The sequence below is a fragment of the Homarus americanus genome, unplaced genomic scaffold (assembly GCF_018991925.1).
Source record: "Homarus americanus isolate GMGI-L3 unplaced genomic scaffold, GMGI_Hamer_2.0 scaffold18703, whole genome shotgun sequence".
NCBI classification, from domain to species: domain Eukaryota; kingdom Metazoa; phylum Arthropoda; class Malacostraca; order Decapoda; family Nephropidae; genus Homarus; species Homarus americanus.
This window is the reverse complement of record NW_024749779.1, coordinates 8,779,822-8,792,291: the sequence shown is the minus strand read 5'-3', so window position 1 is coordinate 8,792,291 and position 12,470 is coordinate 8,779,822. Positions and strand designations below refer to the sequence as shown.

Below are 12,470 nucleotides of genomic sequence, written 5' to 3'. Positions count from 1 at the left end.
AATTTTTTTCCATGTCATTGTAATTCATTTCATTCATATTGTACAGGTTGTTTCATAAGTCGCGCTCCATAAAAATATAATGACGATGTCTTTTTTTTTTTAGGTGAGGGAATCATAACATCCGAGTATTACGAAGATGGGAGAAAACTTAACTCTAGAGGAAAGAGTTAGTTTATATTTATATATGGATAGTCAGATGCTAAACACCGATCAGTTGTAAAAATATAAATATATATAATTAAAACACTCATGAATATAAGTAAATGAGTACCAAAATAACCCTTAATCTTGTGTTAATTTATCTGCCACCTTCGTTAATTTGTATCAATTCCCTCACCTGAAAAAGAAAAGAACATTAATTTTTTTATGATGTTCAACCAGTATATATTTTTGTTGTGTATGGGTGTGTTGTTTTGGTGCATATATTAATGTATTTTACATATCTTGTGAGAGCATGCACAAGTCTGTCAGACAACGCTTTAATCATAGACAGTGTAGCTGCTGAATATCTTTATTTGCAATGTGTGTTGTTATTACACATTAAAGTGAAAACAATTACAAACAAACGTATTGCATGAAAACACTAAACCCAATCAACAGATGAGCGCCATTATTATCAAATTTTTATGACGTATACTCAGATTTTCCCCGAATAAGAGTAAATATTTAGAAAAATTTACAAATATGAATATATATATATATATATATATATATATATATATATATATATATATATATATATATATATATATATATATATATATATATATATATATATATATATATATATATATATATATATATGTTGTCGCAAGGTCTGTCTTGGGTGGTGAGTTACAAGTGTTGACACTAGCGATGGCTGGTATGGTGAGGGGAGCCAGTACAGTGAGCAGTAGCCGAGTAGTTCAGGAGGAAGCTGTGCCTCGCCTGTGAGAGGAGGCGATTTTTGTTATGTGTTATACTTTCTTCTTCACTTACACACATTTACTCATTAATATATGCAAACGTATACAGGAATGTACAAAGAAAATAAACACAACCACAAGTACAAACATAAATGCGCACACATACACACAAACACAAGTTGATATGCATATATATGTTCATCTCAGATTTTTATTCATGGTAGATACTGACCGTGGTATTACGCTGTGTTACGCTGTGGCAGATGAATCATATGTTCACATAGAAAAACCATCAGTCCTATTCCTGAGCCTGTAAATAAAAGGAAAAAGAAACTTTTGTTTATCAGGACACAGGACCCCCGCCACTCACACCAGAGCCGTGACCATCACCTGCCAGTCCTCCATAAATTCATAAACCTCACCTGCACCGACTTGAAAGAAAGTGGATCCTATAGGCATGACTGCCTGTTAGTGACAGTGTGGATACTAAGCCTTCGGTACACAAGGGGCCAGCATGGCCGGTACTGCTCTCGACCGATTTCATTTCTCCAAGTTGTAAACTTAGGTACCCATTTACAGCTGGGTGAAGTGGGAGCGACCGGGAGTCAAACCAACGACCCATGGAACAAGAGTCAAGCGCTGCATCCACTTGGCCGCCGCGCTCAGTTATGACTTAGCAGGTCAAAGTCAATGACAAAATTTTTTTTTTCAGGATCATATGTTTGAAGTTAGAAGTTCACAAGCTGCAAATCTTGTTATTTCATGGTATAAAGCACTCATATTTTCTTAATCAATATGGTTACATATGCAAGGTTTTTATATAGTAGGTGTTGAGTTTTAAACTTTAATAAATTGTATGTATTGTACAGTAAAATCGCTCCAAAACGTATCTTTAACATTTTGTGTGATACAATATGACACAACGGACGAAGAATTTTCATAACCCTACCGAGACAACAGGAGTTGCGGTGTTCATTTTTAAAGAAACCTTTTAGAGTAAGTACGCAAGATAGAAATGTTATCCGGGCCAGTACACCATCACCTGACCAAACACACCCAGATTAGTAATAATTAGGAAGCACCACCGGAGAGCCTACCACGATAAGCACACCACTCCCCGTGACTCAAGCACACGGCAACAGCGGCCTGGTAACCTCTCTCCCCAGCGCTGAGTCCCAGTTTGCAGAGCTTCCCAGGGAAACACAAAAACCAGCACCAGTCAGAGTCACCCTCAGACTGAGTCCCACGTCGGGAGGAAGATCGCCCTCCCCACCGCTGAGTCCCCAGCTGGCAGAGACTCCTATAGGAGACAGAGTACAGCATCCGTAGGAACCACACTCCAGCCCGAGTCACACGTCGGGAGGAGGACCTGTCTCTCCAGCAGTACCGGGCCGACAGTTAGAGTCCCCAGTGCTGAGTCTCCCACAGGTTACACGTGAGTTATTGTCAGAGTGATCCATAGGATGAATTGAATTACTTTAGTAGGACGTGTGTCCATTTCATGTTTATATCTAGGTGTCAAAGGTCCATTCAGTTAACTAATAAATAACTCGTATCTAATATTGGTGTTTAAAAGATTTCCCCTAAGTTTATATTTATGATTGATAATTAATGGGCCACGGTACCATCATTATTCACTTTGCAATCCCTCCTACTATATCTCTCACTATATTTTCATAATGGTACCATTGGTATCTATTACAATGGTGTCAGAGGGACCCATTATAATGGTGTCAAACGCAGTCATTACATGTTAAAAAAGATTTTTTCATGTTTTCAATGTTCCTTCCAAATTGGTTTATGGTCCTTCTTTCCTCCTTTTCTCTCTTTAGTTGAAAATTAAATTTAAGTATCAATTATATCTACCTAGAAATAAGGTAACGACAATGTCAGACAAAGTCTACATTGTTATCCTGCCGTATTTAACTTACTGCTCCTATAACCTGTATGAACATGTATCATGAGATATGGTGGTTATGTTGACAATTAGAAATGTATGCAATAATTGTGCTAAAAATTTTGTACATTTACCTTTTCTATTCCTTTTGTAGATAATTTTATCACATTTTACACAGGTTATTAAAGTTTGAAAATACACACGGACTTTATACATTCTATATGCACCACAAATAATAAACCTCCCAGGATTTATGATATACAGTTATCGAAAAAAAATGGTTTCAAAATACAGTGCCAACAAAAAATCAGTAACACTGACCGAGGAGTAGGAGGAGGAGAGGGCCGATGAAGGAGTCCATGTCGATAGGTTGAAGACCTCTCTGGCGACGGTCCAACTGAGGGTGGCGGAGGCAGCGTGAAGAGTTAGCCAGTTGGTCTCCCAGCCATTTGTTCCACAACCCTGCCTCCAGCACTACCTGCACTCTACACACAGTAAGAGAGAGGCTCTTGTTAATTGGGTGGATTTAGTTGATTTGGTCTATTGTTAAATCTTTCTGTACTGCATTAGGTGGATTTTATGTATTTCACCAGGTGGAATTTTGGACTGATGGAAAAGTAGTTGAAAAATTGTTGAATTGAAAATCTTTGTCATTGCTTTTAATTTCATGTGGATTGATTTTGTTCAGTGGGTTTTAAATATCGAGAAAAACGGATTTTTGTTAATCTTATTCACCATTACCTTGTCTGAGGGAAAACTAAAGATATTCATTAGAGTGGGAATTATGTGAGAGAGAGAGAGAGAGAGGTCAAGTGAAAGGTAGTGGTGGTCGAAGAAGGTTAAGAAGGTTATAGTGGAACGTGGAAGTGATAGAAGACAGGACAAAAGATTTGATGAATTGAAGATATAAGAAGAAACAAATCCACATAGACATTAAAACCGAAGAAAAATGAGTTTTACAAAAAGATGAAGCGACAGAAGAGGGTAAGATAATAATTAGTATCCTGCAAGATGGGCAGTAGAGAAAAGTAAAATATTTCTGAGAAAACGAAATTAATTACTTTTTTTTCTGATAGTCAATTCAAACATCACCTTTATATTACTATCACCACCTGGCAATCATATTACATGCAATAAAATCCTTCTATTTATAAATCTAAAAAAAATAAATAAACTTTTCTGAATTCAAAAGCTTACAATTGGTTGGTCTTGGCGAGGTAGAGGGAGTGTTTGGTGAAGGCGAGGGCCATAATAGCGTGACTCAACACCTTCTCTCGTGTGATGTATAGATGACACTCTCCTGTCTCGCTGTAACCATAGTCTTTGCTGATATCTCTCAACATCATATAGTCATGCATCTAGTAATATGCTGAGTTATATTAACTTATTTATTCAGTTTATTGCCAGTTATCAAATTAGGTAGTCTTCAAAAAGTGGCCAAAAATATGTATTTCACTTTGATGATTAAACACCAGTGGGTTATGTTAGGTTATATTATGTTATGTCATGTTATGTTATGTTATGTTATGTTATGTTATGTTATGTTATGTTATTTCATGTTATTTCATGTTATGTTTGCGTTGGGTTAGTTATCTTAAGGTGAAATAAGCTGAGGGGCTAATCTTCAGGTGATCCAGAAAATGTCTAAGATACCAGGAAACTGTGTCTAGACTCCTGTATAACATAAGTCCAGCAGCAGCACCTACCTGAAGTCATCAGCCATGGCCTTCATCATGGTGGTGTCGTCACAGATGGCAGCCAACTTACCATCTGCGATATTCTGTCGCTCATTCAGGCAAGCCTTAATGTTCGGGCCCTGACCTCTGTGAACCTTCTGATGCAACTCATCCGCGGACTCCTGCCAAGTGAATAAATCAAGAATCAACAACATAAATTATGTAAAATAGACGAAAAGGACAAGTGGGAGAAAGAAAATTTGTTACAAGATTATAAAGGTAATAAGAAAATATAGTGTAAAGAAATGAATGGATGAGGTCGACAGGAAAAACAATTGGTAATAAAGAATTGAAAATAGATGGATGCTGTGATGTTTTATTCAAAAGAAATGTTGTAAAGGTAATTTAAATAATTTTGGAAGAGAAAATTTCCTATGATGAAAATATGCGCTAATGAAAATATATTGATAATAAGTATAAACAGGAGACAGATAGAAAACAATATACAGTAAATTTAGATAAGAATGTGAAATAGAACAATAAAGGATATATGATGATAATAGATAAGTAAAGAATTAAGACAAAATAATGTAACTATGAATGAAGAGAGAATGAAGGAAGAAAAGCGGAGGATTTGTCAGCAAATGGAATAATGAATGACGAAGTGAATTTTTTTTTACGGGGATTAGCCCACCCGGGCACAGGTCACTGACCCACAACGGGGTCTGGGGGGCGAAAATGTAATAATAATAATAATAATAGTAATAATAATAATAATAATAATAATAATAATAATAATAATAATAATAATAATAATAATAATAATAATAATAATAATAATAATAATAATAATAATAATAATAATAATAATAATAATAATAATAATAATAATAATAATAATAATAATAATAATAATAATAATAATAATAATAATAATAATAATAATAATAATAATAATAATAATAATAATAATAATAATAATAATAATAATAATAATAATATATTAATAATAATAATAATAATAATAATAATAATAATAATAATAATAATAATAATAATAATAATATAATAATAATAATAATAATAATAATAATAATAATAATAATAATAATAATAATATAGAAGCTAAAGAGAAGAAGATACAGATGCGCAGGGAATATATGAGAGAGAGAGAGAGAGAGAGAGAGAGAGAGAGAGAGAGAGAGAAACTATTGTCATATATTTTGTTTGTATTCGCCACGCTGGTAGGAACAGAATCTAACCTAGCATAATCTAATTTAATACACCTAACCTAACCTAACCTAACCTAACCTAACCTAACCTGATATTAAAACTAACCGTAACCGAATTTAACCTAAGCTAAGTTATTCTCAACTGATCTTACACTGCCTAACAAACCAGCCTTAATTATTTACCTATCCTGACCTAAACAAAATTAACCTAACCAAACCTAACCTAACCTAACTTACTACCCTCAGCTCAGCGTTTTATAAATAAAATGTGTTGAGTATATTTGACTTGACGTCTGCAGCTAAGGAAGAAGGGCAATTGCCTGTGTTACTGGGTGGAAGTAATAAGGTGTTTTTTTTTGGGGGGGGGGATGGGGGGGGCAGGGGATTAGTTTAGGACAAGGTAAATGAAGGGGGGGATGAAGAATTAGGAGAATGATAGTATGGAATGATTTTGTTGCAAGTAAACCAAAATTTTAATGATGTATTTTCCTAGCTTGATAGACACTAATGAAAATATTAAAATAAATATATGCAGTATTCATTTACACACAGGTGAACAAAAAGTAAACTCGAGTAAATGATAATGGAAATATTCTAAGTTTCAGTAGTTTATATTTGTATCTATGATATAAGTTTCTTTCATTTAGTTTTGAAATTACCCTAAAGTATGTGAGCAAGCTAGAGCCAGCCTCATTGTGCCAAGTCAGGTCAGTCTGGGTCACCAAGTCAGCCAGGGAGTCTATGGGGATGGTGACCCGAGGCACCGTCAACATGGCTGTCAGGATGCCACCGTAGGAGGTCATGAACACCAAGGAGGCCAGGAGCCACGTGGTCACTATGAGGCGGCCTCCGTCCTTCTTGGGCAGCCACTCAGAACCTGTGAGAAGAATGAAGGAATGGTGAAGAAATCATGTGGGTATACAAAAGTGATCCTTTATATGGTAACGCTCTTATGTTACCTAATACATCACTGATTTAATGTTGCCAGATGAAAGTGTGATGGAGTTAAGAGGTGAAACGTTTGATTTAACACTAAATGAAGTCGATCGATCACTGTAGAAGGGTCTGAGGCATGATACCAAGTGAAGAATTAACTGACATCATTTCGCACTTGTTCTCCAGCAGTAAAAACTTACATAATTTTGATTATAATAATAATGATAATACTAATTATTATTATTATTATAATTATCATTATTATTATTATTATTATTATTATTATTATTATTATTATTATTATTATTATAATTACTATTATTATTATTATTAATTTATTAATATTTTCATTGTTATTGCTATCACGATTATTTCTATTACAATTATTATAGTTTCATGAACCGCATATATGTTTCGACGTTGCTCGTGTTATTTTTGACGAAGTGATGTTAACCAGAGCTTTGCCGAAATTAAGTGCATAGGACTAAGCAAAAAATAATAAATATATACAACTAAATGAATAACTAAACAATATTAATTATCTGCTAAATTTCAGCTTTTTATCTTCAAGCTTGTGACCGTGCATTGCAGACAGAAATAACACAAAAAGTCACATTATACATTAAAATTATGTTTTGAGAAGAATATAAAGATGAAAAAGATCGCTAACTTACTCTCTTGGGAGAGTGTCTGGATGACCCACATAAGAGACTTGGGGAGGATATTGTTGGTGAGGATCCCGAAGATGTTATCCTCAGCCCTTACCACACAGGTCATGGCCATGCCCACACTCAAGAGGCTGGCCAACATCAGTAACCACACCTGGACAACAATTAAGAACAACAAGATGCTTTACTGCTGTACGTCTGTAGTCACCACCGGAAAATAGATTGGGTGATAAATTCTAAACTTGAAAGTAAAAATGAGGTAATAGAAGAGAACAGACAAGTGGAACTAGGAAAACAAATCTAAATTACAAATTAACAGCATCAAATATCAATCCATTTATATAGTAGAGAGGAAAAATCGTGCAAATGGTGATACGAGCATGAAATTTGGCATGATCATACCCTAGGAGCTACTTGTCAAATCTGCCTGATTGGTCATTTGGAAATCCAAGATAGCGGCCATTTTTCAAGATGGCTGCCAAATTGACCTTCAAAAGATGATTGTTTTTTTTAGAAATTGATGTAGTTGGTCAATCTAAATGATCTTAGTGTCGATATGTATGTTTTCAAGCATGCTCAGGTGATTTTTTTTTATTTCTGATACTCTCACATATATATTTGTGTTATTTATGACTGGTTTTATGTACTGGTTTTATGTTTTTTCCAACTAGGTGAGGGTAGCATGCAGAGGGTCTCCGCATGTGAGGGAGTGATTTTCGGGCACAACCAGGGCACACAGGTGACTCACTGCTGTGCAACTCAGCATGGGGTTCAGTGTCAGCTAAGAAAAAGCATGTCATACTGCAACAGCTTAGTGTCCCATATGCTGCTTAACCAACCCCAAATGAGTTAAGCAGCCGCACCTGAATTGACAGGATGTGCCAGCGCGGGAGAGCCGAGCCAAGGAAAACTGGGTTTTAGTTATCTGGATGGTGTAAAGATCGCACGGGACTAATGACACTGGATGAACGATCGGACTAGGTGTAGGGCAAAAGGCATGAACCTAGCTGTATCCCATACAAGACAGTTCTCATCAGGGTGATAAAAGGATAAACCCTCGGCCCTGAAGATCAAAAATAGTTATGGACACAAAATCTACCAACAAATCATTCCTCACTGACTGGGCAAAGTGTTGTCTTTGTCAACAGGATAAGAAGGAAGATCTTAAGTCTCCACATGCAAATCCTGCCAAAAAAGGATATGACGATTACAATAGATTGGCAAGGAATATTCATCTATTCCATTCAATCAATGCACTGCCAATCAAGCTTGACCCTGCAAGACTTGTTGAAGATGATGGGATAGAGGAGACCTTAAGGAGAAACAAGGCACAGTATCATGAGAGTTGCGGACTTCTGTTCAACAACACAAAGTTAAATAGAGCTCAGAAAAGGCGAACCTCTGCAGTTGCTACAGAGGAGAGCAGCAGTAGCAAAATACCACGAATGGTCAGAGACCCCAAAGCAACAGAATGCTTTCTATGTGAGGAAAAAGCTTCGGGAAATGACATAAGACATGGAATGATAATGAAACGTTATAAAAGATTGAATGATTGTGCGAAGACACTTAGCGATGGAAAAATCCTTCCCAAACTAAGTGCAGGAGATTTTGTGGCACAAGAAGTGAAGTATCACTCTCGCTGCCTGGCAGACCTGTGCAACCGAGAAAGAACACACCGAAATGCTCATGAGTAAGAGGAAGCACAAGAGCTTCATCCGAACAAGGACGCATACCCAACTGCTTTCTCTGAACTGGTCACTTACACCACTCAGATGAAAGCTTCTAGTGAAGGTACTGAACCACCCATTTTCAGACTTGCTGACCTGGTCACACTCTACAGACAGAGACTTGAGCAGCTGGGTGTTGGATCGCCCGATGTTCATGCTACTCGACTGAAGGACCAGCTGCTTTTTCACATGCCCCAGCTGCAAGCTCATCACCAAGGAAGATATATCCTACTGGCCTTTGAGAAGGATGTTGGCTCAATCCTGGCACAAGCAAGCAAATACGGTGACGCGATCCATCTGGCCAAGGCTGCTGAGATGATACGACGGGACATGCTTCAGCACAAGTAACACTTTAGCAGTACATTTCATGAAGGATGCATTGAACAGGCTGTTCCACCATCACTGCTTCAATTTGTATGCATGATCGAACGTGGTGCAGATATCAAATCCCAACTCCAGCATGGCGCATCGAAGTCTGTCTGACCTTGCTATGTCACAGCTCTTACTGCTTTGCCAACTACAAGGTAGGAACACAAATCCACAAACACTCCAAGGACCATGAGACACCTTTTGCTATCTACGTCAGCATGTCTGTGTTTGCTAAGACAAGAAAGAGGCAGCTCATCGAAATGCTGCATGAAATTGGGGTCAGCATTGCATATGACAGAGTTCTACAATTATCAGCCCAGCAAGGAGAAGCAGTTGTATGCCAGTACGTGGAAGATGGAGTGGTGTGTCCACCAATCATGAGGAAGCAGTTGTTCACGACTTCAGCAGTGGACAACATTGACAACAACCCCACTACGACTACGGCCAAAACGTCCTTTCGTGGGACCAGTGTGTCCATCTTACAACATCCAAGCCCTGAGCAGGCTGGTGAGGAGCGTGAGCCACTAAAGACGGAATGCACATACGATGGTCTAGAAAGTTCCTGAGCTTCCAGAGGCATTCACCAATGTGCGACCAGCTTATATTATGAAGAATCCCAATCCGACCTTGGTAGCACCTCAGTCATTGCCAGCACCTGAGTCAATCCAGTCACACCTGCAGGAAGAGTATGCTTGGTTGGAAGAAGTCTTGCTCACTGAGGATGTGGCTGATGAAGTCTGCATCACGTGGGCAGCTCACCATGCAGCACAGAAGAGGAGTCAGCCATTTGAAGTGAGCATTATGTCTCTGCTTCCCCTGCTTCGAGATCAGGCACACTCTGTGGCAACCATCAGCGCATGTCATGGAAAAGGTTCGTGATACAGTGGCTTTTCTGAACCCAGGTCAGATCCCAGTCATTGCTGCTGACCAGCCACTGTATGCCCTGGCAAAACAAATCCAATGGCATTGGCCTGAGTATGGAGAAGACAGGTATGTTATTATGTTCGGGGGACTTCACATAAGGATGGCTGCACTGAGATCAATAGGAACGCTACTACAAGACAGTGGTTGGACCGGTTCCCTTGTTGAAGCAGGAGTGGCTTCATCTGGTACAGCAGAGTCTTTTCTCTCTGTGTCAAGTGTAACTAAGACAAGACTAGCACATCAAGTCACAGCATGTAGTTTGTACAAACTGATGAAGGAGACATACCAGGACTATTGCTCTGATGAGTCTGAAAGGTTAACTTTGAGCTTTGAAAATTGGTGTAAACAACTGAGGCTTGAGAGTTCACAGTTCCAATTCTGGAACCTTGTGCTGGACATGGAGCTCACCATCTTCATGTTGATCCGCTCATTCAGGGAAGGCAATTTCAAACTCTACCTTGAAGCACTCTCAGAGCTGATCCCCTACTTCTTTGCGAACAACAATGTTAATTATGCCCGATGGCTTCCAATTCACCTTCGAGACATGATGTGCCTTGAGCAACAAAATCCAGATGTAGCGAGGGAGTTCTACAAGGGGAACTTTGTTGTCCACAAGTCAGGAAGAGAGTTCTCTGCCATTGCTATTGATCAAGCCCATGAACAAAACAATGCAGTCCTGTCAACTGTGGATGTCTGCAGAAGGGAGAGGCATGGCAGATACGTTGGACGACTCTTCCCCCGATTGCGACATGCTGTCAGGAGCTGACCAAATGTTCCTGTAAGAAAGACTGCAACCAGAGATGCAAATGCTTTCGCTCTGAACTTTCCTGCACAGCACTTTGCAGCTGCATATGCGAACAGCAGTAAATGCACAAAGATGTACTGTCAGGAGAAGTCACAGGAACCAGTGCTAATAGTGAGTACTTTTTTTTTAGTAAGTTCTTTTTTGTTATATTTTTTTTTTACTAAAAGTGTTATTTTATGTGGATAAAAATGTTACAATGGACTTCAAACTATAAAAAAAATCATCTGAGCATGCTTGAAAACATACATATCGACACCAAGATCACTCAGATTGACCAACTACATCAATTTATATAAGAAAAATCAACTTTTGAAGGTCAATATGGCGGTCATCTTGAAAAATGGCCGCCATCTTCGATTTTCAAATGGCCAATCAGGCAGACTTGACTAGTAATCATTAGAGAATTGCCATGCTAAATTTGGTGTTTGTATCACCATTTGCATGATTCTCTTGAAAAATTGCATTTAGCTGCCCCACTAATAGATGAATTTGGACCATATGAAGATTACTTTCCCTAATTTATTTCACTTTGAGATTAAACCAAACCAAACCTAACCTACCCTTATATTATGTAATGTAATGTAACGTAACCTAACCTAACCTAACCTAACCTAACCTAACCTAACCCCCCAGAGTATTTAATCATAAGGCGAGATAAGCTAGGGGGCTAATCTTCATATGATCCAAAATTTCCCAGAATTCACACACAAGAATAGTTTAGTGAAGATCTAACAGCTGCCTCAAAGAGATCGTTTACCCCCTGTGGTAACGTTAACGTGTTGTACATGTGGCAACGTTCAGAAGTAATTTCACTCGGAAATAATAATAAATAGATGTTGCGATATAAACTCAACATAAACAACACACACATAGATATTTCTAATAAGAAAACAAATATCAATATGAGTGATAGGGCTTTAAAATTAAAACTTATACGTGGAAAGTTGAGTAATTCATGATCATCATACACCAGGAAACTTCTTCACACAGAGACACCGGGGCCTTGATAAATCATACAATGGATCATACAATGGTTCAAAAACTTGTAATCCTTAGAATTCATATTATGCGGAAATTGATTCATGCATGATACATGTTATAATCATACAGAACAGTTTAGCAGTGTAGCAGTGAAAAATGCGAATAAGGATATACGGGTCTGAGGAGGCTAAGCAATTTAGGGTGTGTCAATTTTGTCAACATGTTAAAAAACAAATTTGGTAGTCAAAATATTGTGCCTCTTTATGTCTAAACTTGAGATTAGCAAACAAAAATGAATTGAAATAACCCTCACCTACATCAATTATACCTTAAAGTTTCAAATATCAGTA

General features: G+C 37.6%; 1 protein-coding gene across 2 annotated transcripts; it reads right to left on the bottom strand.

The window, feature by feature from the left end:
- Nucleotides 1-812: 812 nt before the first annotated feature.
- Nucleotides 813-7,465, bottom strand: LOC121853897. 2 transcript variants are annotated; one of them, XM_042348281.1, is made up of 7 exons: nt 7,321-7,465; nt 6,370-6,587; nt 4,509-4,660; nt 4,000-4,110; nt 3,124-3,287; nt 1,138-1,215; nt 813-927 (listed from the first exon to the last, which is right to left on the bottom strand). In XM_042348281.1, exons 1-6 carry the CDS (start codon nt 7,454-7,456, stop codon nt 1,145-1,147), a joined length of 852 nt encoding a protein of 283 aa, XP_042204215.1. In that variant the 5' UTR covers nt 7,457-7,465; the 3' UTR covers nt 813-927; nt 1,138-1,144. The 2 variants fall into 2 exon arrangements, with proteins under 2 accessions (XP_042204215.1, XP_042204216.1); XM_042348282.1 differs by lacking the exon at nt 4,000-4,110.
- Between the last annotated feature and the right edge of the window lie 5,005 nt (nt 7,466-12,470).